The sequence below is a fragment of the Gossypium hirsutum genome, chromosome A10 (genome assembly GCF_007990345.1).
Source record: "Gossypium hirsutum isolate 1008001.06 chromosome A10, Gossypium_hirsutum_v2.1, whole genome shotgun sequence".
Taxonomy (NCBI): domain Eukaryota; kingdom Viridiplantae; phylum Streptophyta; class Magnoliopsida; order Malvales; family Malvaceae; genus Gossypium; species Gossypium hirsutum.
In genome coordinates this window covers 19,583,089-19,602,446 of record NC_053433.1, presented here as the reverse complement: position 1 = coordinate 19,602,446, position 19,358 = coordinate 19,583,089, and the positions used below count along the sequence as shown (strand labels likewise).

Below are 19,358 nucleotides of genomic sequence, written 5' to 3'. Positions count from 1 at the left end.
TTTTCTTCATCTTTCTCTCACTAGCTTCGCCAATGGCATTCACTCCTTGATCGTCATGATTTGGCAAAAGGTTTTCAGTATTTGGGGTATTATCAAATTTCACAACCCCCATCTTGATCAACCTCTCCACGACCTTCTTGAATCCGGTACAATTTTCAATTGAGTGCCCCAATATTCCAGCATGGTACTCGCATCTAGCGTTTGCATCATACCATTTAGAATATGGAGGCTGTAATGGTTTCAAGTGGAAAGGAGCAATAGCATGTGCATCGTATAAGCTTTGATAAAGCTCACAATACGTCACAGGGATAGGTGTGAATTGCATCCTCTCGTGCCTTGTGCTTGATTCCTGCCTTTGAGAACCTTGTTATCCAACCGCAGCTACTTTGGGTTGACCAACTGTGACTGCCTTCGAGTTGAAGCTACTTGTGTTGTTCACCTCATTGTCTCTTCTCCTTGGGGCCGATATTTTGGCCGCTTCACCCTCAATTTTGCCACCTCTTATGGTGTTCTCAATCATCTCTCCCGCCATGACTATGTCTGCAAAACTTTTGGTAGTGCATCCAATCATATGAGTAATGAATGGAGCCTTCAGAGTGTTGATGAACAACATGGTGATCTCCTTCTCCAACAATGGTGGTTGAACTTGCATGGAAACCTCTCTCCATCTTTGAGCATATTGCCTAAAATTCTCACTAGGCTTTTTCTCCATGTTTTGCAGCGTGATCCTATCAGGAGTCATGTCAGTCACATAATTATACTGTTGCATGAAGGCTTGCGCAAGATCCCTCCATGAAATTATTCCTGCCCGGCTCAACTGATTGTACCACCTGGCTACCGCTCCCACTAAACTGTCTTAAAAATAATGAATCAACAGTTGATCATTGTTTACATATTCGGTCATCCTCTGACAGAACATCGTAATGTGGGCCTCTGGGCAAGTAGTCCCGTTGTATTTTTCAAACTCCGGCATTTTGAATTTATGAGGAACCACCAAGTCTGGGACCAAACTTAGATCTTTGGCATCAACTCCACTGCACTCTCTAGAGTCTTAAATTTCTCCTCCAACCACCTACAACGCTCCTCCAACTGTTTTGCAGATTCGGCTCTCAAATCTTCCTTTTCAGCCACGTCCAAGTCAGGAATGAGAGGATTGGTAGGGTTGTCACCCAAATTGAATCCCGAACCAGTTGGGTTATTCATGTGGATCCCAGCATCAATCGGTCCATGTTGAGGCCTTATAGTGACAGACGGCTTCCTAAGAAGTGCCTCGGTTTGTGTAGGCTCGTGGGGTGGAGTAAAGCCTGGAGGATGATCCTCTTCCTCCTCACTAGTGATTGCCATAGGGGCTTTTCCCTTATTAGTGGCCCTCAGCAACTGAGCCATCTCAGTCATCATATTCCTCTAAGCCTCTAGCATTTGCTCCCTCATGTCATTTTGCATCTTGGCCAATTGCTCTTGCAATTGGTCCTGCATATCCTTTTGTAGCTGTTCAAACCTTTGATCCATATTCCTAGATTTTGCACGAGTTCCGTACTGATGCATGGTTTCTAGATTTTCTTTTCTACTTCTGTCGTAATTTTAACTAATTAGGGTCTTCTATAACTTTGAATGCAAACAATGCGATGAAATGCTATGAGATGCAAATGCATGAATGCAAAAAGGACATCGATTCTGATTCAATCTCATTTAGAAAACTTTATTTAGAAAAAGAATATCTTTACATATAAGAGGATTACAAATATGCTTTCGCCCTAATGCCCAAAGTTTTAACTCTATCTAATAAAAGGGCTAACTCTCGTCCTATATCCGACGATGACTCATACATCAAACTCAATACATCAGCTCGTATTGCCAAGTCTTGCACGTGTTCAGCAACCTCTCGAATCTGGGCTACAGCTTCTCCAATGACGTGATCCCTTTCTCTGACCTGTCCTTTAGACTGATGAAGCTCTCCCTTCAAATGATCTTCTCGTACCCCAAACTGCTCGATTAGGAGCTTACTATCCTGCAATGCTAATTCCAACTTCTCAATTTTGCCTTTTAATTTCTTTACTTCAACTGTAGAATCACGACTTCGATGCAGATGAAGGGATCGCCCGAGCTCAGTTACTTTAGTCTTTAAATCTTGATTTTCTTTTTCTAAGGTCAAATTCCACGATTGCATCTCTTGAAACTTCTTCTCTCAATATTCAGCTTTAGCTTTTTCCTCTTGGACCTCCTTCTTCCCCTGATCTAAAAACTTCCTAGTCCTGCTCTCTTTAAAGCTACTTGTGCCCTTTTGTAGTGCTCCTTTAAATCGTCTCGGTCCTCCTCGATCTTCTTTTTTTCTTTCCTCTCTTTCTCGACCTCCATATTTTGAACGTCGACGTCTAGGCTCAAGTACATCTTTTCTTTTTCGAGTTTTGCTATCCTCTTCTCGAGCTTCAAGTTCTTTCTCTCGAACTCTTGCTTCATAATTTCTAACTCCGAGGGCGTCACTTGCAAATATTCCTCTATCGGTCGAGCTCCTTCCAAGCTTGGCTTAGGGATATTATCATTAATCTTTCTACCTCTCCACTCGACGTACTCCGGAGTCGTAGCATGGCTAATAACTACTCCCTTTAATCGACAAGTCTTGTTCCAAGCACTAGAGATCTCATTGACCTTCCTCTTGTAGTCAGCTCCTCTATACATGAACTCACTCTGAACCAAACCGTAAGTTGCCGGTATGAACTGTCTCAATCCATGTTGCCTCAGCACAAGCAAAGGGGCAAAACCAATGGCACCCCAAATTCCCAACAGAGGGACCCAATCAAAACTGCCGCATCAGTAAAGAATCTCACCAGGAATTATCCATGGAGCCCTCCACTCTATGTCCTTTGACTGCAGATTCTGAAGTAGCGTTATCCAATTTTTTTCAGGAACATCAACATTCCTAGTTGAAGCTGCTATGTCCTTCAATGGGGAGTAATCCTCGAAGAAGACCTGACAAACCACCCTATCTATGAATCGGAAGTGACTGTAGAACCAAGCTAAAAGTAATTAAGCACAACCAACAAACCTGCCCGCACTGGCCCTCCTACATGCTTTCAATGACCTGAATGTCTCCGCCAAAATTGCAGGAACAGAAGTGACCCGTTTGCTAAGTCGATGGAAGAGATCCGTGGTCACCTCGTCCACATATCCCAAGGCCATGGGGAAAACCATCAATCCGTATAAGCTTAAGGCAAAAATGTCTACCCTCTTCGCCTCGTCTGGATGTGTCTGAATCAGATCTTTCAAAGCTCCCCACGGAGTGCACTTACTCTTACCCTTTTCCTTAATTCTAGCCATTATCAGCTTCTTACCAAAAGTTGGGACACAAGCAGCTCGAGAATAAATCCTATCACACTGAAATTTAAGACACCGAAGTAAGGCTGTGTACTCCTCCACAGTAGGCACTAAATCTACCTCCCCAAAGGTAAAACAACTGTATGCTGGGTTCCAAAACTAAGAGAGAGCTCGAAACAAATGCTCATCAACCTGAATATCAAACAAATAGGGCAAATCTCCATAATTACCGTAGAATGATTGCTTGGTCTCATTGCCCCACTGATCCCAAATCGCCTTAAGCTCCTGTAGATTATTCTGTGTGACACTGATACGAGTGTAGTCTTGTAACACCCCTAACCCAAATCCGATTGCTGGATTAAGGCTAAGAGGTATTACCGAACTAAACATTTAATTATCTCATTCACAGTGTCAATAAACATAAACAGAGATCGAGCTGAAATACATACTGATATTTAAGTTATACGCCATTTTCGTATGGCCAAAATATTTACAATTTCAAAACATAGTTATCATCAGCCTAACCTATACATGCCATATCGAGTCCAAAATATAACTCTACCAAAAAGATCGATAGTGTGATGAACTGCTGACGATCCCCGAGTCGGTGGCCAAAATCAACAATCTATAAAACAGAGAAATAAAGAACATGGTAAGCTTTCAAAGCTTAGTAAGTTTTAAGCATCACAAACAATTAAAGACTTATCGAAAATCGAAACATTCATTTAAACAGACTTATTCTCAATTCAAATTGCTTCATGGCCGAATACACATAAACATAAACATAGATTTCTCAACACATATTTTTCTTCTACTTAAAATTCATAAAATGCATTTAAATCAAATAATCTCATATATTAACAACATTTGACCGAACAGGTCATTGTTTTACTCGTAGATATATAACAATCATTCACACTTAAGTATCATTCTTTAATACTAATAATTCACAAAATCATTAACTGAATGTACATGAGTACATAAAGAAATTTTAACATATAATTCATATACAAATATACCATGACCGATTAAATCATTCTCATATTCATAAATATAACCATCAATCATATTTATATATATTCTTCTTTGATGCTAATGATTCACTTCGAAATCAATTCACCGATGAGTAAGTAATACGTACCTGAACATTTTAAATGTATAGTACTTACTCGACGATGGTTTACTGCGAACATTCAATATCGTAATCTTACTTAACTTACTGGCATTAAGCCTGTCAGGTCTTAGGACTTGAAACCAATTGCCAGCACAAGCCTGCGGGAATTTAAACCCGGTATAGTACCAGCTCGAAGCCTACGGGACTTTAGCCCGGACATATTTCCGGCACGTAGCCTGCGGACCTTAAGTCCGGATATAATTCCAGCACATAGCCTGCGGATCCTAAGTCTGGATATAATTCCAGCACATAGCCTGCGGACCTTAAGTCCGGATATACATCACTGAATGTCATGCATACTTATTCACAAGAAAATTCAATTCAAATAACATCTCACAGTCATAGTTCATTTATTCCATTCGAATAATAGCATAACATGGGCACCATTCATATAACTTTTGGCTCAATAACATACATAAGAATATATGTCCATTTTACTTTCCAAGCTTAACTTCTAATGTCTATTCGGCTTTAAGTCTTAAACATAAATTATTTGTCACTCAACTATATTCAAATGAAGTCAATAGATCGCAGTACAGTTATCATACACATATCAAGACATTATCAATTATGTACTAAATGTGACTATTCAAAACTTACTTCGGATATACTTGAACGGTTGCAGAAAGGCTACTCAATTACTTTCTCTTTTCCCCTATCCAACTTCGACCCTCTTTGCTCTTGAGCTTAAATTCAAAAATTTTAAACTAGTCATTATTCGACTATTCAAGCATTTCTTCAGAAATATAATATATATATTTGAATTTCACACACATAGATAATAGTAAGTTTATAAGAAAACATTAAGCAACTCCTTAACAAATTTTTATCAATGATTACCTCATAATCACAAATTCACAATAAGCTGTCTTCCTGAGCAACAGTCACTAAATTATTTATAACTGGAGCTACGAAACTCCAAATCAATTGCCGTAAAATTTCCTTGAAAATAGACTCATATATCTTTTATCCATAAAATTTTCAGAATTTTTAGTTCGGCCAATCAATACCAGATTTTTCTTAAAGTTTCCCCTGTTCACTGCTTGACTAGTCTGACCACCCTTTACTACGAATCAAATTTCTAATTGTACAGAAGTCAAAATATGTTCTCGTTGATTTCATTAGAAACTAGACTCATTAAGCTTTAATTAAATAATTTATTCAGCTTCTAACTCCACTCCCAAAATTTATGGTGATTTTCCAAATTCATGTTACAGCTGCTGTCCCAAGCAGATTTACTACAATTTACTCTTTCACAACTCTTTGCATTCATATTATTTAAACATGTATATCACCAATCAATTTCATCACAATTCTATAATTTCACTTAAGCATCATCTCAATACAATACATCGTGTTCAAATCATTATTCAAGTTCAAATTCGGCTAGCACACATATACATACTAGCAACTAAGTATTAACATTGCATTTCATACTATAACCGAATGTATAGCTCATCAAAATATATTTATTCATGTTCCCTTAACACATATTGGTCAGCTAGATCATGCATTATTCCTTGGCACATTTGGTCATTAAAGCAATCACCTATTTAACTTTCAAGCATTTTTATACTAACATTTCTCCCAAGGTCAAATTCATATACAACTTTTAATACTCATACAAAGTTTATATTTCAAATAATTTATGCACACACCATTAACCTACTAATTAACTAAACAATTTAAAAATTTTCTTTAACTAAACATATATTCGGCAATGACCACAACAATTTAACAAACCTTAAAAACAATCTATAACAATTAAATTCATCTTAAATCCCCCATGACCTAATGTGCATATATATAAAAACTCAAATAACAACAAAATTTTCTTTCCAAAATGCATATATATACATACGGCAACTTCAATTCATACCTCTCAACAATGAATTCAACTTATTCAACCATCATTTAAGCTACTTTAACATCTAAATAACACCTTCCAAAAACTTATCAAAATAACACAAATTTAGCAACTTGCCGAATGCATATATATTCAATGATTCATGAATTTAAACCATGGGTTAACTATACTAAGCACTTACCAATTTAATTTCATAAACAATTACATAAAAATCACATTAACATACCTTATTTCAAGCTCAAAGTGACCGAATGCTATTTCCTCCATTTTCTTTCTCTAATATTCGGCTACTAAGGAAGAAGATGATACAAGCCTTTTTCTTTTGTTTTTCTAATATCTTTTTAATTTACTATTTTTTTATTCCATAAATTAAGCCATTACCATTTTATAATATTATTACATAACACATATTGCTTATCATCATTATCATGGCCGGCCACTACTATTAAAGTGGGGAATTTGACATGCAAGTCCACCTTTTTGATTACATGCATTAATAGACCATTTTAAAATTAACCTATCACATTTCAAAAATGTCTCACATAAGTCCTATTTAATAAATTTCACATACAAATGACAAAATCAAAGCATGAAACTTTCTCACATGCATTTACACATATTATAAGCATAGAATATAATAGTTAATTATTTTTGTGACACGGTTTTGTGGTCCCGAAACCACTTTCCGACTAGGGTCAAATTAAGGCTGTCACAACTCTGACAACTCCGACATATATCCCACAGTTATGCTATCCCCTTTTCCTAGCTGAGTTTGCTCCGACCATCTATGGACGTTAACGTTGCCCTCCACTCTATCAAGAAGTCCGTTCTCCATAATAAAATTTCCTAACTTAGAAATCGACCGTGAATCGATACCTTTTAGATGTAATATGACATGCAACAAAGAAAAATAAATTGTCAGTATCATATGATAAATAACTTATAAGGGTAATAATCTAGAGTACCATTATCCAAATTGAGCTCTTACGGTTTTTCTATATGAGGTTTTAGTTCTAAAGTTTAAGGTACCTGAACCAGCAGATTCCTCGATCCTCACCCATTATAGGCTCATTTGAATCGAGTTTAGTTCAGGGGAATACATTTCCCTATGGCTACATGGAGATGAAAATCTCACGAAACCATAGGTACGAATGTATCCCAAAAGTGATCCACTATCCTGCACGGAGGCAAAAACCTCATGAAGGCGTAGCTCCTCACTTCCACTTAAGGGTGTGACCACAACGGTCATGCAAATGCAATGCGTATCAGAATATAGCAACACATGCAATAATACAAACACATGTAAAGCAAAGAGGATTAAATTTTAAAATTTTTAATTTCCGATATTAAGACAAGAGATAATCAATTACACGGCTTGACTCTCTTATTAGTCCTCAGCGGAGTCGCCAAGCTATCAAGACCATTTTTAAATCGAGTTTTGGAAAATGAGAATCGACTTTAAGCAAAACGAAAACGGGAGTCGCCACCAATCTTTTTAGGTGTGATTGGATCACCTTATAAAATGTTTTGTTTTAAAACATTAATTTTGGTCTACGAAAGTCGAGAAAACGGATTCGGGAGTCGGTTAGGAACGAGGAAGGGTTAGCACCCTCGTAACGCCAAAAACTGGTACCTAATTGACTATCAAATGTCTTTAATGTCGAAAGTTTAAAAATTTTTAAGATGCAATCCTCTTTAGAATATTTTAATTTTGAAAATTAGAGTTCGCTTGTATCAAATGAATCAAAATATTACATCCAATAAGTTAAGAAGCAATATTTTTAAGACATTCAAAGCTAAGCTAGCCCTTTTTGAAAATCTCTATCTCAAAACGCCATATCCAGTAAGTTAGGACACAATGTTTTGAAATCCCAAGATAGTTGCTCGTATTTTGAAAAACCTTAAAACTTAGAAGGGTGCTTGACTATTCGAACTCAACGAGAAAAGTTGCAACCCAGTAAGTTAGGGCACTACTTTTCTCGAAGCTTCCAAACATCAAAACATTGCCTCACTTTTAAAATTCTTTTTTTGACTTAGGTGGAATATATCTTTTGGTTTAAAAAAATAATGATGTGTTTTGTATATCACAAGGAATTAAATAAATCTAATTACAATATACATGATTTATCATTTCATGCAAATATAGTATAGAAAATAGTAATAATGGCATAAATTACACAATATACATTATCACTTTATACATCATAAACAACATAAATGTTCATGCATTATTATTCCATGCTAAACACCATATAATGCATAACAAATACAACAAATATAAATTGCAATATACATATATGATAATGTCTTATGCAAATCACCATAAATAATTAATTTCATGCTAATATACAAAATAAATAATATGGAACATTTAACCAACTAAACAATATCAAAATAAGAGAAAACCAAAGATAAATAAGTAAATTAAAATGTATATAAAAAAATAGAAATAAGATATTTAAAAATATGTTGAATAATATAAGAATGATAAAAGAGAACCCCCTCCCTTTTTAAAAAATGATACATACACATAAATCATGTTATAGGGTATAATAACTATATGTAAAAATATACCAAGCATTAATATTACATTTATTTATAAAATTTTAAAAATGTATATTAATAAATAATAAAATAATGTATACTTTATAATAAAATAAAGGTAATGTAAGGAAATATAGTATAATATATGTAGTGTATAACATAATTTACAAATAAAAACATATAATAATATAAATTATATAATATAAAAATATATAATATAATATATAAAACTATTATGACAGATAGTAAATATAATATGTAATAAAAATACATAAACAAAATATAACATGAAATATGTATAATAATAATAATAATGTAACAAATATTTTACATATATGAATATAATGAAATAAATAATATAATAAAAATATATAACATATAATAAAATCTATATATATAATGTTACAAGTGATATCAATAAAATAATATATTATATACATAACTAATGTTTATTAAAAAAATATATATAAAGTATTTTAAATAAATTAAATTAAAGGTATATAGGGATTAAAATTAAATTTAATTAAGGAATTTAGGGTTAATTACAAATAAATAAAGAAAACTGGGCCAAATTGGAACACGGACTAAAGCCGAGGGACTCACTGGGCAATTTGCCCTAATCCCAAAACGACACCGTTTCCACAAATTCAGTTTTAAAGTCACTGTGAGGACCAAATTGAATCAAAATTAAAATATTAGGGTTAAATTAAAAATAAATAAAATGAAATTATAAAGATTTAAAAATGTAGGAGGACCAATTGGGTAATTAACCCATTCTTTGAAAACACGCGGATCCTCCCCGGGTAATTGGGTCAACACGCAGATCTTGGCACTGATATGACGCCGTTTTGGACCTTATCGTTTTAAGCCAAATGACGTCGTTCGAGTAAGGTTATATAATCCAAATTTTGGCTCAAAAATCATTTTGAAACCGGTTTTAAAAAAGAAACTAAAAAAAATTCTCTGAGAAAGGGGAGAGAAAAGGCCCTCCGGGCTTTGGCCTCCTTCAGGCCAAGCTCCGGTCATCGGGTATACACGCGCCCACGCGCCACCTCTCACACCGCCACACGCTGCCGTTGGTGGTCAAAAATCTCAATTTCAGGCGAAAAACAGAAAGGTAAAGGATCTCTTTTTATTTTCGTCATTCGTAAACTAAAAAAGGGGTTAATATATATGTCAAAACAAGAAATAGAGAACAGAATGATGTAAGAACTAAAAAATACCTTAAAAAAAACGAAACTATAAGTTTATTGCTTGAATATGCGAGTTTTCTTTTTTGTCTATGTGTATGTCCGTTTTACAGATTCAAAAGGGCTTTTATAGCCTCTATTTTAGTGTACAAATTTGGTATAGCAAATTATCCCCGATTTCTTGCCATGTCGTCATTTCTTTCTCTTCTTGCAGGTAAACCCCGAGAGATCCGGTGGTGAGCGCGCGCGTGATGCACGGAGATGGCGACGGTGAAGGTTGAGGCTTCATGAGAGCTGTGGCGCAAAAAGGCAGTTGAAAACCCTAGGGTTCCCAAATCTGAAAACAGATTTGAACCATCGGGCCACAAAGCTTATTGGGTCTGATTTGTTTGGACCGACTTAATTTATGTATTGGGTTTAGGTTCTTTGGGTCACGGGTGTAATCGGGTTGCTGTAACGGGCTATGGGGTAGTATTTTAGGTACTGATTTGGGCCTACAGGTTAATGGGCCATGTACTGTAAATGGACTGTAATAAACATTCATTTGTTTATTTATTTTTTGTTTTTGGTTTTATTTATTTAATTATGGGCCCGGGCAGAAACGGGTTATTACATTTGTCATTCCAAAATTGAACTAAAACAAATAAAAATCGAAAAACATAACTAAATTAAGATGAACTTGAAAGAATTTTAGTTAAAATTTTAGAACGAAAATCTTGAGAGATTTGAGAGAATTGATAGAATTGGATTTGAATGAAAAAATGAGGAAAAGATTTGCGTTTATATAGAAATAAAACTAGTCATTTTTATGGTTGTTGGGGAATTCTATGTTGGAAAAGGTTATCGTTGGGGGAAAACGCATCCAGTTAGACGTTTTTCACCCTTTCTTTCTAGAACCGATCTATTCTAGTAAATATGTCAGAAATCAACCTATTCCATTAAATTTTAAAAAAATAGCTCTTTTGGCTAATTTAGCCCTACTAATTATCCATTACATTCAATCAACCAAACAACATAATACCTATTACTTCTCTATTCCATTCCTATCAAATAACTACTACATTCCAACATTATTCCATTTCAGTTAACCAAATGTGTCGTCAATGTTTGGTGGCTTAAGGTGAGTGGCAAGTAATGGTTTTGATTGAAAAGAGGTGATGCAAAGGAAGTTGATAAGGATGGACTGAGGTATGATATTAAACACTATAGGGGAAACAAAAAGGAGTAATAATTTTTTATTATAAAGTTTTTTAATTGTTAAAAATTATTAAAATATTAAAAAATTTAGAAAACTATAAAATATAGAAAAAATAAATTACTATGAAAATTATGAAATATTATAAAATTTTCTACTCTTTTATAAATCGATTAAGACATCTCTCAATGTGGTATGTTTCCACATCTTAAACTAAAAGACTTATACACACATACACCTTGTAATGCCCTGAATTTTTTTGAACTCTTGTTTGTTAATTTCTGTTGGTAACTAAGTTTTTGTTTTTGTGGTTAAATACTTTGTTTATGTGATTGAGGTCAGGGGTTTGAGCACTGTTTTTGAAAATTCTTGCTATTCTAATTTGATTTAATCTTTATCCTTAAACTATTTATTTAAGTTTAATTCTATGTGAATTTGAGTTAGGAATGAGCCTGCTAGTTCAATGGTTAAGCTTTTATATTCTCTCTAGTTTTGTGTTCGAGTCTCGGCGCATGCGTTAAGAAATATTTTTGCTAACAATCAGAATTTTAGTTATAGGTTTTAATTAAAAAGGTTTTTAGTTATATGTTTTAATTAAAAAAGTCTAGTTAACGTTCCTTCTTCTTTTTATTTTTTCTTTTTCTTATTTCTCCTTTCTTTTTCAATTCCTTTGTTTTTCTTTTCCTTTTCTTTTGATTTTCTTCAATAATTTTGCTAACGGGTCTAACTGAGGGTTTACGTTGTTCGCTGTATCGATTGGAAAGCAATTGCGTAAGTTTTTCTTGTTATCTCCTTCTATTTCCGTGAAATTTATGTTGTTCTTCACTCATTTGTTCTGAATTGGGCTTTTCTGTTGTTTCCCTTGAATTCTCTATTAAACGATCGTCTGTCTTTCTTTTTAAGCATAGATATCGAAGGTAGTGATTCCCAAGATGCTAATTTGAGTAATCGCTAGTGATTCGAAGGTAAGTGTTGGTTTTATTTTAGGGATTTGCGTCGAAACTTTCAACATAGTTACTTCTATGCTAAATTGTGTGATTTTTGTCTAGTAAGTTGTTTACTTGGTTATTGGATGGTCGTTTTAAGTCCCAGGATTCTTCTGCGTCATTCCTACTTCGAATTTATATCAAGTGTGTACTAAAAACCCGATTTTCTATGATTTTTGAACGCTGAAAAACATGATCGTTGACACCACACAACATTGTGTTAAGCCTTGTGAGTCACATGGTCGTGTGACAGGTCGTGTGGTAGGCTGTGTAACTCATTGTTTATGAATTGGATGCACACAGGCTAGAGACATGGGCTTGTGTCCAGGCTGTGTAACTCACTATTTGTACTTTAGGTCATACGAGCATGTATCTAGGTTGTGTAACTTACTGTTTTAGATTTAGGGTCACATGGCCAAGTGACATGGACATGTGCTTGGCCATGTGTCAGGCCGTGTAACTCGCTACTTTGAGCAAACGGCCGTGTAGACCACATAGGCGAGACGTCAGGCCATGTGAATCCACACAGGCATGTGAGCCAAAATACTAAAATTTTCCCTAGGGTCATGTCGTCCAAATCAAATGTAAGCCTCCTGCAGGGTCCGTATGATCTGAACTAGACTATATAACTTGATATTTAATATTCTGCATGTATAATTGTTGCAATAATTGTTAAATGATATTGATCTATATTATTTGATTATGAATTGAAGTTAAATAATTGTATGTAAATCCCTAATATTTGATATCTGTAATTTGCATCTTCATTGGGTGAGAATGGTATAAAGAAGGAAGTGTGGGCAGTTTAATGATCTGTCGGATTGAGTGGCTAAGCCATAATTCTGTATCTGATTCTGGTAATTTATCGCATACTGATCTGACAACTAGTCTGTAATCACTCTGTAATGTGTCATACCGACATTATTTGGAATGTAGGGCTGGATGGGTATTTGATACCTTAGTGTGTAGTGGATAGGAGTAGGAAATTACATCTGATTCCGATCTGTTTTGCATCTTCATTTGATTTATTTTGAGTCTACATCTGAATTGTTACAATATTATTAAGTATCATATGTTTCTAATTAATTATCTGAAATTGGACAAGTACTATTATATCTATATATTTTTTTCTTGCCTATATATCGGTTACACACGTTGAGTTATTAACTCATTTTATTTGTTGACTGCATTGCAGGTAACCCACAAACTTAGGAGGCTCGGCGTGTCGGAAGCTCGGTCCTCTCTCTTTATTATATACTCTACTGTTTGTCTATATTTGGACTAATGTATGTTTTATTTCGATTTGTAAACTCCACGTTGGTTTGACTGGGTTGGTGTTTCTAAATGATGAACTTTAAATTACTTTAAGGTTGGTTTTACTGAAACATTTTAATGTAGCCTCCAGACTTGGTCTAAACGTCTAAGCTGCGTATGGGGTGTTACACACCCATTTAAATTATCACATAGCATTCCTTGTGGATCGATCTCATGACCTTATGGATATGGTGAACACATTTGACCAATAGGCCAAATCTTGTGGTTTAAGCTTTTAGCATTTAAGCTTTAATTTTATTTAAATACAAATGTATAATGTAAGGAAATTTTTTAACATTATTGGGATTCAATTTAATTTATTCGATATATAGGTACATAGAAATAACTACACTAAGCCAATATTTTTAGAATTAATGGGAAGCAGGTCCCGATAATTATTAATCATTTGTGCTAAACCAAATGATTCATCATGCTTCATTTTTATAATTCATACAATGTCAATGAGAGGATATTATTTTCTCTTATAATTAAGCTATGATGCTATTATTGTGGGTAAATTCATACCGTGCATAGGTCATAGACTCAACATACCAATTTTTAGCCCGCTACCATGAGAATGTTTACAATATATCAAAGTACATAAATTATACACATGGTCATTCACTTAGGATTTAGGTAAGTCGCATCATGAGCACCGCAAGTGAATAATCCATAAAAAAATTAAATTAAATTCAACTTGGATCTTATTCGAACATTGTTAGTCCAGACAATCACATATATGTCTCTATTTTTTGGAGTAAATACAACTCTAATAACCAAGACAAGCTATCTTATCAATTAGACTTATAGATAACATAATAGTCTTAACATGAATCATTTCTCAATCTGATTTCATGGACTACGAACAATTTAGATTACCTACTTATATAAGTTGTATTCTTGCATTATGATCTGACCATATAATGCAACTTAATATTAATTAAAATTTAGGTAATCGGTGAGCCAATATTTACTTGTTCATTTTGTTTTACTTGTGAAAACCAAGGACAAACATACAAAGAAATTAAATAATTATGTGGTACTTTTTTTATTCAATCAATTTGAAAGATTACAAGTAGATTATGATGAGTCAAATTTCACTTTCTCATGTCCTCAACATGTTTCTCAAAACTCCTAGTCACTAAAGTCTTGGTAAACAGATCTAGAAGGTTATCCTCAAATGCGATTTTGACTACATCTACTGCTAGGGGTGTTCATTCGGTTAACCGACCGGTTAACCGACCCGAAATTACTATAACCGAATTAACCGACCTTCTAAAAATTTTAACCGTTAACCAAACCGATTTTTTTTTTAAAAAATTTAACCGAACCGAAATTTTTTCGGTTAATAAGGTCGGTTAACCGAATTAACCGAAAATTATGTATTTTTTATTTTTGGTTAAAAATTACCCGAATTACCCGAATTACCCGAATTAACCGAATTACCGAAAAATACCCGAATTTTTTTTATTTTTTATTTTTAAAATTTAAAAAATTTATAAATTATTAAAGTAAATTGGGTTTTAGACTTTAGTAAATTGGGTTGTCTTTTAGTTTTAGTTTTATTGGATTGGGTAATTGGGTAAACTTTAGTTTTAGTTTTATTGGATTGGGTAATTGAGTTTGGGTTGGGTTGGATAATTTTATTTATTAATTTTTTCGGTTAACCGAAAATTTTCGGTTAACCGACCGGTTTCGAACCGAATTAATCGTTAACCGAAAAATCATAAAAAAATTAACCGACCCCGACCGAAAAAATTCGGTTAACCGACCGATTAACCGGATTCGGTCGGTTAACCGAATTTTTTCGGTTTTACCCGAATTATGCACACCCCTATCTACTGCTTCTCAAATGATATGAAATTTATAATTAATGTGTTTTTTCCTCTTAAAATTTCTTATTTCCTTAGAATTAGCCATTATTGCACCATTATCACAATATTATGTGATAGTTTTTTCCATATAGGAACAACTTTAAGTTCTATTAAGAACTTATGAAGCCAAACTGCTTCTTTTGTTACCTTAAAAGCAGTCACATATTTAACCTTCATAGTAGAGTCAACAGTATAAGTTTCCATAGTAGAGTCAATAGTACAAGTTTTCTTCACACTCTAAATTATGGCCCTGCAACCTAAGACAAATGCATAGCCCTACGTCAATTTTCTCAAATCCCTACATGTCAAGACAAATATCAGTAAGCATAGTTTAACCCATCAAGCATAGGTGGCATGAAGATTGAGCTTCCTTACATGGTTCAATAAATCATCAACAGGATCTTCACCAAGTTCATTTGGCGTCTAGATTTTATGCCAATTGTAAGAGTTAAGTTGTTGATTCAGTTGTTACATGATTGCATTTACAAAAACAACTAAAGATTGGAAATGTAAAAAAATAAAAAAGGGCCAATAAAAAAGGGCCAATTGGTTATGTAGTTTGGATCCAATCCTACACTTGTAAGGCCTTTCTCAGAGAATAATCTATTATAATTTCAACAACACTAGAGAATATTTAAGCACAACTTATTCACACTCATTACAACTTCATGTTGGAAAAAAAAATCTGGTTTGAAAATGATTTTATCATAACGAAAACTTAAAATTTTAAAAATCGAGTCATTTTGTAATATTTATAGCAAATAACTTTTCCCAAAAAAATACACGTGTTTTGTGCAAGACAGATCCTTAACCATTCACTGCTTTCAACTGAATGCTTTCTTCGCTATTTTTGTACCACAAATAGCTTCGAGTGTGGACTGAATAATCACGAATCAAACATAAAACCAGGAACAATTTCTTACTTTCAATAGGAAAGTAAAATCTCTTTCTTAATAGAAATCGATAGAATTGTTATTCTCAGAATATATAATTTAAACATATAAAATAAATCCTCACTATTTTTTGGTAGAATAACAAAATCTCAAAGTTGAGTCTGTTTAGCCCTACCAATGTCATCTATTTAACTTTACCATAAAAGAATTTATGAGAAAATATATTTAATTTTCATATTCAACGGATTCACAATGACTAATTAATTTAATTCTATTTTCAAACTTCAAGTATTTGATTAAATAATAATTCGAAAAACTTAAATTAATTCTCAAATCATTTTCATACTTAGTGAGAACACATATTCATTTCCGAATGTGACTTATTTCTCTAACTTCATCATTTCCATCCATTTTTGTTCATTTGATTCTTTGTGCAATTCATTTTTAGTCTCAACGAGCTAGTAGAGGGACCGATTGGACATATATAATTAAGGATGAAATAATGTATAATAAAGTTCCAGCTTTTCACTTATTAATTATAAACTCATTTAATCACGAAGTCATTTCATTATAGCATCGTGACTGAACTCTCTCTAATTACATACCATTACAAAAGCTATTAAATATATAATAATATTTCACAATATCTTATGCAATAATCAAGGTATCTACCACAATAATATTTATTATTATTTCACAATAATCTTTATTATTAATAAATATTTGCATTAAATATATAATAATATTTTAACTCATCATTTCTAAAATTTATCTATTTAATTTATAATTTTAATTGGCAAACAAAAAGATTCCAAATTTATCTTGCATGTAATATATAAAAACACACGTATATATATATATATATATATATATATATTCTAAATATAACCATACGTATATAGAAGTATTGATAAAAGGAAACATATGTTGGATTGTTGGATGATAGTAGGTGCAGCGAAATTTAAAAATTCCAGCGACCAAATCCATGTGCAAGAGAATGAATTCGAGATAGAATAAGGTTCAAAATATACTCTCTTGTCTGAGTAGACAAATTTGAGCTTTCATTTTATTCAAATAGTACCTTTTGCCCATATACCTTTGACTTACACATTTAGATTTAAACATCCGTTCAAAATTATAAAAAAATTTAAATAAAAATATTAGGCTTAAAAAATAGGTTTGATAAAAAATTTCGTTTAAGATTAGACTTGAACATTTAAGGCTCAAATCTAATCGATTTTTTAAGTTTGTAATGTTTTATTTTATATAATTTATAATACATAAAATTTAAATTTATAAAATATATAATACTACTATGATATAAACATTAAAAGAATATAATATCGCTATATATAAAATTATAAAAAATAAAAATATATAAAATTAATAATATTAAAATAAAATAATTATAAATATATTTTTAAAATTTAAAAATTTGAATCAACCTAAAATGAATTTATATTAGTTATATACAAATATAAGGGGACGTGATAAAATTTTAAACCAATATTCTAAACCAAACCAAGTTTAGACAACCATATTATGCTCCACAACCTTTCGGTTCAGCCTCTACTCAATCCACTAAGTATAAACTAGGGGAATTTCTCTCGTGAAACATTCGCAAAATATTCTGGAAATTTCTCTAATGTGCTAGCCTAGGAGTTTGGATTGCCTTAGAAATATGGAGAGTTCTGTTTTATTCAAAAATGTTTTGAATAAAAAACACACATTCGGAGCAATTTTCAAAATCAACGTGATATTTTTTAAAAATGTCTTATCTTCTTTTCTTTCTAATTTTTCAATATTCTTCAGTAAATTTGGTAGACAGATTTTGAAACTTGGGTGTATTCCGCTATTGTTTAAGATATTTTTATTGGGATAAAAGTATCATAAAAGTTGCTATAATAGAAATTATATTTATTTTTTATTAAAATAATATATAAATTAATTTTTATATATTAAATCAAAAAATTAATTAATCTTTTCGTTAAAAAATTTTTCACTCATTTATATTATTGCTAAACTCTGTATACACGTGTTACTATTTAATTATTCTTTAATTTAATATATAGAGATTAAGTTGTTTATATTTTGAGTAAAAAGAGTAAAACGCAAATTCGCTCCTAATTCAAATACCTTTATTTGTGATGATATAATGACGGAAAAATATAATTATTTTATAAAGAAAAATGTAATTATTTAAAATGAAAATTTTACACCAAATTAAAATTTTTGGATCATACAACGGAATGAATCAAAATTTAAGTGAAATTTTGAATTATTTGGTGGTTAAAAATTACTACAGAAAACTTTTATTTGTCAAGCATACCTCTGGAGAACAATGGACAGGGACTCTTCCCGGCGAAACCTCAATTGTTTATTGATGAAATCTTCGATTGCTCGTTGAAACTCTTCGTTACTCAGTTCGTCTTCTGGAAGCAATTCATCATCAATGTTTTCATTTTTTCGGCACTTCTCGCTCGCTGATCGTCGTAATTCCTTTTTCACTTTCTCCTTGTTCTTTTTTACCGCCAACTTCTCCGACTTACTCGTTCTATACACTCCCGGATTATCAACTTCGGAGTCGGACTCCGATGGCCACTCCATTTCTTCCCTCGTGCGAGTGCATTTCTTCACTTCAGAGATGATTTCCTTATCACGATCCTCATCTTCTTCTTGAGACTCCAATTTGGAACGATCCTCCTCAACATTTTTGGTAATTTCCTCGTAGAGTTTGGGATCTGCATTGTTAACGGTGAAGAAGATGCCAGACTTAGCAATGAGAATGGCGATGATGACGTTACAGACGAGGAAAACAAAGAGCGGACTCGCGATGACACCGCAGAGTTTTAGAACGAAGTCGCCGGAGATTTTGACGGCGAACGGCAGGCGCTCGAATGTCCATGCTAAAAACAGCAAAGCTATAAGCAATTCCAAAAAATGGAACACCTTCGCTGGGGCTCGAAGCCAATTGTACCTCTTCATCGCCTTAGCTTTCTCTTCTTTCAT

The 19,358-nt window shown here is 33.0% G+C and overlaps 1 protein-coding gene across 1 annotated transcript; it reads right to left on the bottom strand.

The window, feature by feature from the left end:
* Window positions 1-18,668: 18,668 nt before the first annotated feature.
* LOC107895784 (uncharacterized) lies at window positions 18,669-19,358 on the bottom strand. The gene has a single exon (XM_016821010.1). It carries the CDS (start codon window positions 19,356-19,358, stop codon window positions 18,669-18,671), a length of 690 nt encoding a protein of 229 aa, XP_016676499.1.